This window comes from Electrophorus electricus, chromosome 18 (genome assembly GCF_041902795.1).
Source record: "Electrophorus electricus isolate QZ-2024a chromosome 18, ASM4190279v1, whole genome shotgun sequence".
Lineage (NCBI taxonomy): Eukaryota > Metazoa > Chordata > Actinopteri > Gymnotiformes > Gymnotidae > Electrophorus > Electrophorus electricus.
This window is the reverse complement of record NC_137514.1, coordinates 6,112,501-6,127,980: the sequence shown is the minus strand read 5'-3', so window position 1 is coordinate 6,127,980 and position 15,480 is coordinate 6,112,501. Positions and strand designations below refer to the sequence as shown.

General features: G+C 44.9%; 1 protein-coding gene across 3 annotated transcripts in view; it reads right to left on the bottom strand.

Annotated features, from left to right (window-relative positions):
• Positions 1-15,480, bottom strand: part of mast1a (microtubule associated serine/threonine kinase 1a) — a 60,685-nt gene that overhangs the window by 37,379 nt on the left and 7,826 nt on the right. Inside the window, exon 2 of one of the 3 annotated variants that reach the window (XM_027013729.3) lies at positions 13,984-14,012. In XM_027013729.3, coding sequence (XP_026869530.2) covers positions 13,984-14,012 — 29 coding nt within the window. Of the gene's footprint in view, positions 1-11,140; positions 11,469-13,983; positions 14,016-15,480 lie in introns of those variants that run through there. The other 2 variants (XM_027013728.3, XM_027013731.3) reach the window with 2 other exon arrangements.

Below are 15,480 nucleotides of genomic sequence, written 5' to 3'. Positions count from 1 at the left end.
AATACCACAACAATACAGCACTACAACACTTCAACAGTACAGCACTACAATACCACAACTACAGCACTACAACACTTCAACAGTACAGCACTACAACACTTCAACAGTACAGCACTACAATACTACAACAGTACAGCACTACAACACTTCAACAGTACAGCACTACAATACTACAACAATACAGCACTACAACACTTCAACAGTACAGCACTACAATACCACAACAATACAGCACTACAACACTTCAACAGTACAGCACTACAACACTTCAACAGTACAGCACTACAATACTATAACAGTACAGCACTACAATACTTCAACAGTACAGCACTACAATACCACAACAATACAGCACTACAACACTTCAACAGTACAGCACTACAATACCACAACAATACAGCACTACAACACTTCAACAGTACAGCACTACAATACCACAACAATACAGCACTACAACACTTCAACAGTACAGCACTACAACACAGCACTACAATACCACAACAATACAGCACTACAACACTTCAACAGTACAGCACTACAACACTGCAACATTACAGCACTACAACACTACCACATTACAGCACTACAACACTACCACAGTACAGCATTACAACACTTCAACAGTACAGCACTACAGCACTACAACAGTACAACACCATCACACTACAACAGTATGCAGTAAACAGTACAACAGTACCAAACTACAACAGTACAGCACTACAACACTAGTAGAGTACAACACAAGTAGAGTCTAGTAGAGTACAACACTAGTAAAGTCTAGTAATCCATGCCAGATTTCATAGTTTTGGGGCCCTAAGCGTAGGACAGGTGTGTCCACCCACCTCACACCCTCAACACACACATGTATCTTGCTGGGCTTCCTGGGGTTCCATGCTCACTTGTGCAGTGGGGTGTCTCACCATCAGGGCTGTGTGTACTACAGACGGGTCATTATTCGAAATGATTGACAGGGGCATCGAAGAGCAGAGTGGGTTATTTTATATTTAGAATTAGGACCTAGAACTCCCTCACTTGAAGTGCAACCTCATAGCCACATCTGACTGTAGATTCAGATTTGACTATTTCAGTAATACTGGAATGTTTCTTTAAATCTCAGAATGATTCAGCTATACCGCAAATAAATTTTGGCAAGTTCAGGGAAATAAATAACCTCACTGCAAGTGAATGACAAGCCACTCTGGCTCTCCTGGGTGAGCAGAGCAAACTGATGAGACTCAGTAACAAGAGTGGGAATGCCCATCACTAATAGCAACACTAGCACTAGCATTATACAGTCTGGGGGAACACTCCATTCTGAATGAAAACACTCCTTCATTTCAGGAGTGTGGGAGGAATTGTTCCCCTCTCTCCTGCGTTTCACTGCTCCGCTCAGATAACTTTGGTTTTCCTTTTTTTCTCTCTCAACACTTCGAAGCACACCCTATCCATGCTGTGGCTATGTATAAACACGGAGCAGACCATTCCAGCCGCGATCAGGGGTGATGCTGCAAGATTACTAAACAGAATTGCTACAGTATGCAGATAGGAGATATTTTTAAAAAATATATTCATATGTATTTATGAATATGTTATTTAACATTCATTTACACTGACATTACTTCATGACACTTACTCTATAACCGAAGGGTTGAGTGCTATAAAATGAAACGCTAGGCTGTATCCTGAAAGTGCCCGTGGGTGTTGGCGGTGGTGTTGTGGCTTGTTTAGGTAGATGTTAGTACGGTTTGGATCTTCTGCACCACTGAACTAGCACGCTTTGCTTTTAGAGTAAACAGAAACACATCGCATACAACACCACAAACGGCAGAGTACAGGGACACGTGGTCTGAGCTGAAGAGCAGGAGGCAGGACTTTGATGCTCCAGGTGGGTTTTCACGCCGCTGCAGCAATCAGCGCTGCACTGGCTGGGCAGGACTGACCCTCGTACTCAGTCACCATTTGGAGAGGTGGTAGGGAGACTCACACTGGATCTCATTTCCATGGTTTCCGGTCATGCCTGAGTGAGCATGCCTGTATGTGTGTGTGTGTGTGTGTGTGTGTGTGTGTGTGTGTGTGTGTGTGTGTGTGCGTGTGAGTGAGTGTGCTTAATCTCTGCTGGATCTTAGCTCCATCCACATTAGACTATAAATCAAGGTTGGGTCTGACAGACTGCACAGTCACATGAATGCATGTGAACACACACACACACACACACACACACACACACACGCACATACATATACACACACAAACATACACACACACACACACACACACACACACACACACACACACACACACACACACACACACACACAGCACCTGTATGAAAAACAGCACTTTAACACTCCTGTTGGTTATAATACATTTAAAATCAACACAACAGACTACAACTACAACTACAATTCAAAGGTCATTTTCCCAACACACAAACACACATGTACAAATGACCTTAAAGCCTACATATTTCACTAAAACACAACATGTGCATGCTGTCATTGTCACTGAGGTCAACAGTTAATCATGTGGCAGCCTGTGAAAAATGACCAGTGCTGTAATTTGCACCGGCTTAGCTTCTCTCCAGATGCAGGACGGCACCTTTAACATATTTAACACTTACAGCACCAAGCAGGAATGGACACAGCACAAGGTGCAGTCCTGTACTGTGTCCGTTCCTGCTTGGTGCTGTAAGTAAAAGTGTTAAATGTGCATGAACACAGTACAGGACTGCACCTTTAACACTTTTACTTACAGCATCAAGCAGCACCTCTAACACCTTTTTATCTGAACAGAAGAGATGTGTGTGTGTGTGTGTGTGTGTGTGTGAGAAGCATGGCTAAGAGATAACGAGGGTAAAGACTGCCTTCATCCTGTCCGTGTTCTATCATATTCTATCAAACTCTGCTGTGTATAAGACAATATTGAACCAAGAGATATTAAAGCTTGCTAGAGGTTCAGACAGACAGGAGGTTTGCTGTTTAATTTGGTCAGTGCCTTGGAGTTCAGGGTAAGAAAAGAGCCCCGGAGGTCATAAAATATCAGTAAAACTGTATCTTAGCTTATTACTTTAGCTTAGTTTATTTTCATAGCATGTTGGACAATGATTTGAAGTGTTGTACAGTAGCAGTCAGGCCTGTGGGTTTTGTGAAGTGTGTGTGTGTGTGTGTGTGTCTGTCTGTGTGTATCTGTGTGCATGAACATCCAACATTGCCAGTGAGAGTTGATGGGCGTGGTACCCTGTGGGAAGTCACATGATCCCTTGTTGCTAAGCAATAGTGGTGGGAGGACAGGCGCAGTTTGGGGTGGGTGCAAAACATGTGAGCAAAAACAAAAACTGGGAAAGGAGTGAGTGGGAAGGCAAAGTTTAAAAATAAAAGAAAGCAAAAAGCGAGAATGAGGCTGGCAGACAGACAGGGGTGTGCAGGAGAGTGGGCGAGGTGAGGAGACACTGCATCCAGGAGAAACTGAGTGGAACTGATGGAGAGAGAAAACTGTTAACACACACTCGCACGCAAATGCTGGAGAGAGATGTGGAAGGCTTGCTGGAAGGCTCGGAATAAAGAAAGGAGTGAGGGGGGGGGGGGTCATGAAGGGCGTGTGAAAAGCCCTGAGTCATCTAACTACCCCTCCAAACATCAATACCCCCCCCAAAGTCTAACACACACAGACACACGCCTCCTTTCACGCACAATCACAGTGCACACATTTCAACACCGAAAAATAACCGTAATCACTTCTGGACAGCCACTTCTGGACTCTCTAACCATGTTACAGAGACGTGACAGGGAGGCATTTTCAGCCTGAAAATGAAGTCTGCTAAAGTGCATGGGGATCAGATTTTTGCTGTTATACATGTATCAACTTCAGCTGTATTAGCAGAGGTACCACGAGAGCAGTGCGCCTGAGCTGCAAGGGTTAGGCTGTGTCGCACACATGGGGCACTTGTTCTGGAACTAGTGTGAGACTGTGGCATGCGTTGCTAATGGTAGCCAGCAGGCCATTACACCACCAAATCAGTGAAGGCCAAGAACATCATCAGAGCTGATCAACTGACCGTCACTGAAGGACACACACCGAGTTCACGAGGATAACTGGGGAAACATGGCCCTAGTTATAAAAATAAATGTACCTAACTGTACATAAATGTACCTGACTGTACATCAGTGTATATAATTGTCAATTGTCAGCTCACTGGCTGGCTGAATCGAGCCGAATGCACTGTGAGGGAACTGAACCAGTCTGGCTGAGACGAGGATTAGAAACAGGATTTCATTACCATGTTCACAAAGAAAAACATGCAGTAAAGAAAACAGTAAAGTGTACTGTAGCCAACCCTCAATTGTTCTGGCTTATTAGCTATATATTAAGATGAATGTTTACTTCTAATAAACAAGAACAACTGACCATTGGAACATAAGACTTAAGTGAGATCTAGCTTCTAAGTGAGGGTTCTAGCTTCGCTACTAATTCAGAATACAGGCTACAAGCTTCAGATGAAACAGACTGCTCCAGAGACAGCCCTGCCACTCACACATCACCATGGAGACCCCAACAGTGGGATGGCTGATGTCAGTCTCTGTAACACACCGGCGTAGTCTCGGGCTAGCCATCAAGCGCCTGGCGCACAGGCCGCGGCGAAGCGGCCACTAAGTTCAGACCACCTGCCCAAATCCGTCCATGCCGCAGTCGTTCCTAAAAGCCTGGTGAGCCCACTGACAAACTCACAAAGTGCGTTCAGTAGCACGACAGAGCTCTGAAGCGACAAACCTTTCGGCATCGTGGCAATATGAACGCAGAGAAGAGGACACCGGCGACTCCAGCCCAGTCAGTTCACAAGTACCATGTTAAGCCTTTCAAACATAAAAATACATGATTCATGATTCAGAAAGAATTAGCAATGAGCACCCAGGCACAAAAATAATGTTGTTTTTCAACTGCAAATGCTTGTGTTGTGATATCTACTGACTTTAACGCTAGGATACGTGTGAATACATGGACAGGCCCCGGGGCCCGTCGCACTGGATTGAGAACCTCTGCTGCAAACAACTGTCACTGCAGTCCAAGCCATGGTGTTACATAAGCTGTGAGCCGGTAATCACATTGTCAGCTGGGTTTTTACTGCTGGACAAAGAAGACTTGCCGAAAAACGCGTAGCTGCGTTTTAAGCTGTAGGCCAGTGGACTAGCAGGTTAGGTAACTCAAATGTATACATCTGGGCTAACTAACAGCTTCTGGTCAGGGGATGCCATGATTTGGCAATTAAATTACAGCATCTCCCCTCTGCAGTCAAACTGTCAATTGGCAAATGACAGAGTAGCATCTGTAGCCAATCACCTGCTGCTTGTTTATTAAAATGGGAACCATGTGGAGACATCAGCTGGCATGTTATCTTGTTGAATTCATTTGGTACTCCTGAAGGCTTCTGGGTGCTGGAAATAACTGCTCCCAGGAGGAGGACCAACTGAAGGGTGGCTCTGTCTGAGAGGTGTGTTCGATTGGTTATTTACCTCGTTTTGCTAGAACAACACTGACCTACACCTGTCAATAACAAACCGAATATAAGGACAGAGCCCAATATTGACAGCAAAGCAAGTGGAGATGGTTAGAGTAAAGATCTGAGAGGGATGTTGGATCTTAGGTGCTGCTGACATTTTGAGAGATGGCACTCGCAAGGCAAAGGGGCAGAGTTATAACCAGTTGTTCGTCCAAGTTAGTTACAAGAAGAAGCCAAACAAGCCCACAGAATGAGAGACCCTCACGTCCAGTTGAATGAGACTCCACAATGGAATATCCCCCAATGTCCAGTGGAATGAGGTACCCCAATGTCCAGTAGAATGAGATCGCCCCATGTCCAGTGGAATGAGATCCATCAACGTCCAGTGGAATGAGACCCCCCATGTCCAGTAGAATCAGACTCCACATTGGATGGTGCTCACATGGCAGCAACTGTATGCTTTATTGAAACAAATTTCTGCTGCATGTGTCCATTTCTGAAAGTGTGCAAACATCATGGGGTGTGTATTGTGAAAGTGCGGTTCCTGGCCTGCACCAGTAAAATCAAATCAGCTCACCAAAGCATGTCTGCCTATCCATCACTCTGCTTATCCATCCATCCATTCATGATCCCTCCATCCATCTGCCTGTCCATCCATCCATCCAATTCAGCCTCCACACATGTCTATCTGTCCTTCTGTTTGCACATTTGCTCAGTCATCCAAACAGTCCTTCCTCCACGTGGGACGAGCGGTAAGCCAGAGCTTCTGTTTGCATAAATCCCAGCGGACACAATCCGCATGGCTTCTCTGTCCCAGCAGCCAGGCGGTGGATGGGAATTACAGTGGACTCGCTTGCGTTTCCAAAGGCATTTGAATAACCCTTAGTCACTTCAAGGGCATTTCATTAATCACTAATCCTGCAAAGTTATATATACATGTACTATATGTGCACATGGAGCTCTTGGAGGTGAAACCCATTTCAGGAGCACTTTGCTTACAACGCCGATGAAGGACCTTTGTACAAAAATGTCCTGCTTCTTTGGAACCCACAGTGTACTATATTTTTACATTTTTACTAGCTAACATCTTTACTTACACTGTAGTAGTTTCTTCTAGGAATTGTATTCATAGTTTTCATATGCAAAAATATGTTCTTTATATGTGTTTCAGACAGAGCCATGCAAAGACAGGAAGTTCGAGGCAGTGAAACCAGTGCATGATTCGATCATAACATTCATTCCATGGGGATATATATAATATAGATAAGTTCTTTTACTTTTAAGTTTCTTAACTTCACTGCTGCCATAGCAACAACTGGCAAGGGAAACAGGTCAATAATGCAGTGTCCATTAGTGTTAAAATGCCTTGCAACTGGAAACCACAAATCCTTAGTTCCGATGGTCCAAAGGTGTTGAAGGAAATGCTCAGGAAGCCTTGTCCTGGTTCCTCCATCGTACAGCTGACTACAGTCTTGCAAGAGATACAACAGGCGTCTCCTGCTGTTATGCACAAGGACAAACGAGTGATAATAATTGATTTCTTCATGCCAGTGATTTTAGTAGCTGTGTTAATACATTTACATGCAGCACATCTAAAGTGGTGGCCTTGACATTTCTATGCTAGCCCAACTAGTGCAGAGTTTAAGAACACCATCTAGCCAGAGTCCTGGCAGAGACAGTGCAGGGAAATAAACACGTGTGTGTGTGTGTGTGTGTGTGTGTGTGTGTGTGTGTGTGTGTGTGTGTGTGTGTGTGTGTGTGTGTGTGTGGTAGAAGGCCCAAGACTGAGGGGAAAATGTGAGCCCTCTTGTTGTCTGTGTTGATTTCCCTGCATGGTCTCCCTGCAAAAGTAAATGTAAATATATGTAGAGAACACCTAAGTGTGAGGGCACAAGCACCCCCACCACTAACCTGCTAACCTCCTGCCCTGAGCTCAGCTTTAAAGCCAGCCCTTCCCACGCCTCCCCTCACAGTGTGCGCGACCCTAGCTGACCTGAAGTCAGCAGAAAGCTGCTGTAGTCAGACTGCGATGCTAGGCAGAGGTGTGGTGAATGCAATTACAGAGCCAAAACTCTTTGTGCTCATTTATCCCCACTTACGCCAACAAGCCCCAGGTCGTCCCCTCTGTATTTTAACACCCAGACATTCAGTATAGAGTTCTCCAGCAAAAGAGACAAATACTGCATATTTTATATCTTAGAGGATTTACATACTGCATATTTTATATCTTATAGAGGATTTACATACTGCATATTTAATATCTTATATTGGATTTATATACTGCATATTTAATATCTTATATAGGATTTACATACTGCATATTTTATATCTTATAGAGGATTTACATATTGCATATTTAAAATTTTATATAGGATTTACATACTGCATATTTAATATGTTATAGAAGATTTACATACTGCATATTTTATATCTTATATAGGATATACATGCTGCATATTTAATATCTTATATAGGACTTACATACTGCATATCATATATCTTAGAGGATTTACATGCTGCATATTTAATATATTATATAGGATTTACATACTGCATATTTTATATCTTATAGAGGATTTACATATTGCATATTTAAAATTTTATATAGGATTTACATACTGCATATTTAATATGTTATAGAAGATTTACATACTGCATATTTAATATCTTCTATAGGATTTACATACTGCATATTTTATATTTTCTATAGGATTTACATACTGCATATTTAATATCTTCTATAGGATTTTGCTCTTGTTGCATGGCAGACTGCCAGTGTGTCTGTGTAGGATGTGTAATGTGCAGTAATAATTCAAAGGCTTGTTTTTACCATGTTGTTTCTCAGTGGCTGCTGATAGTGAGGTGATTTGTGGGTGGGGCTAAGGGGGTTAGCGGTGTGGCTTAAGGAGATAAAGAAGAGCAAAACTGGTTCCTTATAAGCCCAACAGCAGTTTTAAAGATGACATGTAAACAGGATGAGAGCAAAGAGAGAGAGAAAGAGGGAGAGACACATCTGAGCTCACTACGTCCTTAGAAGACTTCTTTCTTTCATTTTGTTTCTATTCCCCCCCTCCCCTCTCTCTCTCTCTGTACGTTTGCCTATGACACAAAATTAGCGGAGACAGGAGGGAGCTAAATCCACAGCTGCCTAGTCGATCCAGAACCTCTCACCCAGCCAGACAGAAAGAGAGCGGGAGAGAGAGAGAGAGAGAGAGAGAGAGAGAGAGAGAGAGAGAGAGGTAGAGAGAGAGAAAGAGAGAGAGCAGAGAAATGGGGCCAGATTAGAGCAGAGTGAACTCAGTCAGCCCCACACTGCTGTTTTTAAATGTAGGCCAAGACACTTCCTCAGGCACTGCCTTTCATTTACCTCTCTCTCTCTCTCTCTCTCTCTACCTCACTCTCTACCTCTACCTCTCTCTCTCTCTCTCTACCTCACTCTCTACCTCTACCTCTCTCTCTCTACCTCTACCTCTCTCTACCTCTACCTCTCTCTCTCTACCTCACTCTCTACCTCTACCTCTCTCTCTACCTCACTCTCTCTCCCTCTCTCCTTTACCTCTCTCTCTCTTTACTTCTCGCTCTCTATCTTTTACCTTTCTCCCCTGCTTTCTTTTTACTGCTTAGAGAGGAAAAGAATGAAACAGACTCAGAGTAATTAACATCAAACACACACACACACACACACACACACACAGACAGACAGACCTTCCCCCCCACACAAACATCCATACCGAACATCAAACATATTCTTCACAAACACATTGAAAACCAAACCTAACATCAAACACAACATTCACAGTCTTTAAACATTTATTCACACACACACACACACACACACACACACACACACACACACACACACACACACACACACACACACACACGCACGCACGCACACATTAGAGAGATATTAGCACAGTGTATTCTGAGTAAAGTATGGGATTAGAGAGAGATATTAGCACAGTATATTCTGAGCAAGGTATGGGATTAGATAGATATTAGCACAGTGTATTCTGACCGCAGTATGGGATTAGAGAGATATTAGCACAGTGTATTTTGAGCAAAGTATGGGATTAGAGAGAGATATTAGCACAGTATATTCTGAGCAAGGTATGGGATTAGATAGATATTAGCACAGTGTATTCTGAGCGAGGTATGGGATTAGAGAGATATATTAGCACAGTGTATTCTGACTGCAGTATGGATTAGAGAGATATTAGCACAGTATATTCTGAGTGAGGTATGGGATTAGAGAGAGATATTAGCACAGTGTATTCTGAGCGAGGTATGGGATTAGATAGAGATATTAGCACAGTCTAGTCTGAGTGAGGTATGGGATTAGATAGAGATATTAGTGCAGTATATTCTGAGCGAGATATGGGATTAGATAGAGATATTAGCACAGTGTAGTCTGAGCCAGGTATGGGATTAGACAGATATTAGCGCAGTGTATTCAGAGCGAGGTATGGGATTAGATAGAGATATTAGCACAGTGTAGTCTGAGCGAGGTATGGGATTAGATAGAGATATTAGCACAGTGTAGTCTGAGCGAGGTATGGGATTAGAGAGATATTTGGCCATTGGAGCTGTTGCAGGCATATCTGTGGGTGAATTCAACACTATAACCCTCTCTCTCTCTCTCTCTCTCTCTCTCCCCCTCTCTTTCTCACTCTTCTCACAGACATACATACACTTTTCTCTGTCTTTCTCAAACACATACACACATACAGAACACACACTAGCAAAAGAAAGAGATAGACAGAGAGAGGGAGAAATATAGGTAGAGGAAGAAAAAGAGAGTAAAAGAGAGAGACAGAAAGGGTGAGAGAGCGAGAGAGTCATTTGAACACACACTGTACAGACTAGAATTTGACCTGTGTTCAAAGAAAAGGTTCTCTCTCTCTCTGAGGCTTTAATCTGCTGTCACACACACACACACACTTTATACTCCTAAATGAATACTGAGACACAAGCACACACACACACACACACACACACACACACACAACATATACACCAGCATGCATCAAATGAAAAGTGTCCCCCCCTGTGGTCTCATCATATGCAGGTGCGTGTGTGAGTGTGTGTGTGTGTGTGTCTGTTTGCTCATATGCAAACGTACTCACAAATCATAAACTCACAAAACATAAATTCACTATTAAGTAGAAGGTTTGTGAAAGAGGAGAGAAATCGCTCGCTCCCTCTCCCTCTCTGTCTCTCTCTCTCTCTCTCTCTCTCTCACACACACACACACACACACACACACACACACAAAGTGATAAGATAAGCAAAAAGTGACCAGTGACTATGAGACAGCACAAATGTGAGCCAGATGACATCAGAGAAAACAACAAGTGCATCTTTATCATCATCATCATCATCTTCTTCTTCTTCGTCATTAGCAGCAGCAACAGTAAGGCAAGTCATCTCCGTCATGCTCACCCCGGCTACTCTCACTGCTCACAGTGCTTTCCCATTAAAAATGAAAAAAAAAAAAACTACACAAGAATGACAAGCAACACTGTTATTCTAGAACCTTCTGCACCCTGCCCACTGTGCATTCTTTCATTCTCCCTCTCATCCGTTCAATCTCTCCATTCTTCCTATCATCCATTCAATCTCTCCATTCTTCCTCTCATCCTTTACCTTTTCGTCCGGCGAAACATGTTGCTCAAGAGGCTGGCTGACCCACTCTCTCTCTTTCTCTTTCTCTCAAGCTCTCTCTCTCTCGCACACACGCCCACGGCGACGAGGGCGACAGCAGGAGCCGAATGTGTGAAAACACACACGCGCGTGCGTGTGGAGTCGTGGAGAGCAGCAGGCTAGCTCAGCCGCGCCATGACACTGGCTTCTGTTTCTACACACACGCGCATGTGTGTGCTGTCTGTATTAGTGTGTGTGTGCGAGTGTCAGAGTATATCCGCAAACACAGAGGGAGAGAGAGAGAGAGAGAGAGAGAGAGAGAGAGAGAGACTCAAGGGTAACGTGCCAACCCAGGAAGTGAAGACAGCAAGAGAGAAAGAGGAAGGGAGGGGCAGAGGGAGGGAGGTGTGTGTGTGTGTGTGTGTGTGTGTGTGTGTGTGTGTGTGTGTGTGGGGGGCCCAGTCACTAAAAGCCTATCAGAGCACAACGCTTGCGGCGGTGGCAGTCGTAATGGAAATATGAATGACTCAAGGGAAAGAGGGAACAACAGATGGAAAGAAAGGGAGAAGGAAAGAGAGAAAAGTGAGAGAGTGAGTAATAGAGTGAAAGTGAGCTGGTGAGTGAGTTGGGGGGGTTCATGTTGCTTTTGCAAGATATACCCACAGGCTTCCTGGGTGTGGTTCCATCCGTAGCTGATCAATTCCCATTGGTTATTTTGACTTTTAATTCCAAAAAGAATCGATAGTTCTCTCTCCCTCTCTCCTTCTTTCTCCCTCTCTCCTTCTCGCTCTCTCTCCCTCCTTCTCTCACTTTCTCTTTTCCATGCCATATTGCTTATAAAGTGACATCATCTCTATTCCCTACTATGACCAAGATAGATAGGCACATAGCCCACGCAAACACTAACACACACACACACACACACACAATACACACACACACACACAATACACATAGACCACATAAACACACACACAAATTCACATCTCGCTTAACACCTCAAACCTGGAAATGCCACTGATATTTTAAAGTTTAAGATAGGACACTCACTGTAATCTCTCTCTCTTTCCCTCTCTCTCATACATACACACACACACACACACACACACACACACACACACACCTATGCACACATAGAAAATAACATGGTTTGTTTGCAAGACAGAGATTGAGAGGCAGTTGTTTTGGTAATGAATGTCAGTGTAACGTTAAGAAGTTTCAGGGTAGGGACAGCTAAACATAAATGTTATTGTGTGTGTGTGTTTATGCTTACCTGTACATGTGGTTGCGTGTTTGTGCGTGTGTGTATGTTGGTATTCAGATAACCGTAACAGCCAGAACCTGTAGTCTGCTAAGAGATGCCGTATTTGAAAGCTGAAGCTGAATTGCAGTGCTGAAGCTGAATTGCAGTGCTGAAGCTGAATTGCAGTGCTGAAGCTGACTCCTATGGTTCTGTGTGGCCTTGTGTTGCCGTCTGAGTGCAGCACTCTGAGCATGTGCAGTAAGCCACGAGCACTCATACTGCACCGCACGAGCCTGTCCACATAACACTGCACAAACCCTCCAGCATCTCCAGAGAGTAGGCCTAGAGTGACAGGTGTGTGTGTGTGTGTGTGTGTGTGTGTGTGTGTGTGTGTGTGTGTGTGTGTGTGTGTGTGAATGCTTTCATGCAGAGATGCTGTTAGTTGGCTCCTGCATAGTGCCAATAATAGAAGGAAAAACACCTGGTTTGCCTGGACTGAATGTCAAATATTAGTAAATAAACACAATCTGTGAAGGACAAACTGGCTTCATCTGCCATACAGAATAAAAGTGTTTAGATTATTTATTTCATGTAAATGTAATGAATAAAGTTTACTGAGGCAAAGATAATGCATCAGGCCGGTCTTCAGTCAGACATGTATAATCTCCAGCACCATGGACAGCTCCTGACAGCCTCGCTCCGAACACTGCGGCGGATCCAGACACAGGCAGGCCCATTCCCGCCTTCAGGCCGGCTAGCTGGGTCGAGTATGTTAGAGCAGTGGGAACATTAAAGCATTTAAACATTAAACGACTGGAGTCTCCTGCTGTGTCCCAATTGCTCCCTACTCTAGGCTTGAGAGGAAATGCGTCATACCTAGACAGATAGGGTGTTGGCTCATTTGGAAAACGAGGCAGAGGAATACACTGAAATACAGGGGGTATGTGGTGGTATGTGCATGGCTCTGGATACTCTGGATCCTTAATTTTAAGAGGATCTCTAGTTTTAATAGATGATACAAAGAAATTATTCTCTCAGAAACTTTCAAATGATCTCATTATATTTCAACAATAAAGAGGGTGTAAAACCACAGACACCACAATACGCAGCAGTAGTTTAAAGGGATGTCACATTCCCTCACTAGTAGTTTAAAGGCATTTGGTTGCCTGCTACTTTAGTCAAATGTTCTAATGTAGTTCAGAACCTTCTACAGAGATGCAAACTACTTCATCAGTATGTTGAGCTATATTTCAATATGGATTGAGGACAAAGTCCAAATTACCTGCTCATTTTACTGAAAAAAGCCATTCGAACTTTTTGTAACGCAGCCCACACTACCAGGTCTGTGTTAGTAACACAGCCCACACTACCAGGCCTGTGTTAGTAACACAGCCCACAATACCTGGTCTGCGTTAGTAATACAGCCCACATTACCAGGCCTGTGGGAGTTATTTCCACACCAGTGGCATGCAGAAACCAAGCTTCAGCACTCAATGCTCATGGAATGGTGGTATTTGTCCATTTTTGCAGACTACAGGCAGCAGACATTTTGGACACACAGTAAGATGACGGTGGACAAACCCATGGCCAATTGGTACACTACCTGCTGCTCTTCCGGGGCAATGGCAGATCCTTCTGGAAGAAAAAGGGGGGGGGGGCAGACAGAAGAGTAAATATTAAATATTATAAACTAATACAATGTTGTTCAGTAACAATATACTGGGAGTGGGAGGGTAGGGGAGAGAGGGGAGAGTTGGAGGAGAGGGGAGGGAGGAGAGAGTAAGAGGGGGAGAGGGGAGGGAGGAGGGTTTTAGAGGGGGAGAGGTGAGGGAGGAGAGAGTTAGAGGGGGAGAGGGGAGAGGGAGGGGAGGGGAGGGAGGATAGAGTTAGAGGGGGGAGAGGGGAGGGAGGAGGGTTTTAGAGGGGGAGAGGCAAGGGAGGATAGAATTAGACGGGGAGAGGGGAGGGAGGAGAGAGTTAGAGGGGGAGAGGGAGGAGCGAGTTAGAGGGGGGAGAGGGGAGGGAGGAGGGTTTTAGAGGGGGGAGAGGCAAGGGAGGATAGAATTAGAGGGGGAGAGGGGAGGGAGGAGAGAGTTAGAGGGGGAGAGGGGAGAGGGAGGAGAGAGTTAGAGGGGGGAGAGGGGAGGGAGGAGGGTTTTAGAGGGGGAGAGGCAAGGGAGGATAGAATTAGACGGGGAGAGGGGAGGGAGGAGAGAGTTAGAGGGGGAGAGGGGAGGGAGGAGGGTTTTAGAGGGGGAGAGGCAAGGGAGGATAGAATTAGACGGGGAGAGGCGAGGGAGGAGAGAGTTAGAGGGGGGAGAGGGGAGAGGGAGGAGAGAGTTAGAGGGGGAGAGGGGAGAGGGAGGAGAGAGTTAGAGGGGGAGAGGGGAGGGAGGAGAGAGTTAGATGGGGGAGAGGGGAGAGGGAGGAGAGAGTTAGATGGGGGAGAGGGGAGAGGGAGGAGAGAGTTAGATGGGGGAGAGGGGAGAGAGTTAGATGGGGGAGAGGGGAGAGGGAGCTCCCAGGCAAACTGCACTTAGGGGAGGGTAATCCCCAAAACATGGGCCTATTACACAAATGAGATCACGCAGAGAGAGAGAGAGAGAGAAAGAGCAACAGACAAGAGCGGAAGGAGGAGGGAGAGAGAGAATGAGGGAGACAGAGAAAAAAGTGGAGGAAGAGACAGAGAGGCTGGGAGAGAGAGCTCAAGAAGAAGGAGGGTGAGAGAGAAAATGTGTTTATGTTGAGCCCTTGCTGGTGCCCCCTGCAGGTCCAGGAAGGACTCACACTAGGAGACAATGACTTCACCTGCAGTGACTCACTTTGATGACATCATGTGTGACACAGGTTTTTCCTGCCAGTTTGACTGGCACCACCGAGCAGCTAATGGGGGAACAAGTAGGTAAATGCTCCCAGGGGTCAAATGGGGTGTGTGTGTGTGTGTGTGTGTGTGTCCTACCGCTCTGGCACCTTCCTTAAAAGGCAGCATTTTCAATTAGAGTGCACCACACACACACACACACACACACACACACACACACATAAAGCAACAACAGTGAGAATAGCTATCCAAAACTGGGATTTTCAAAACTATCCAGCC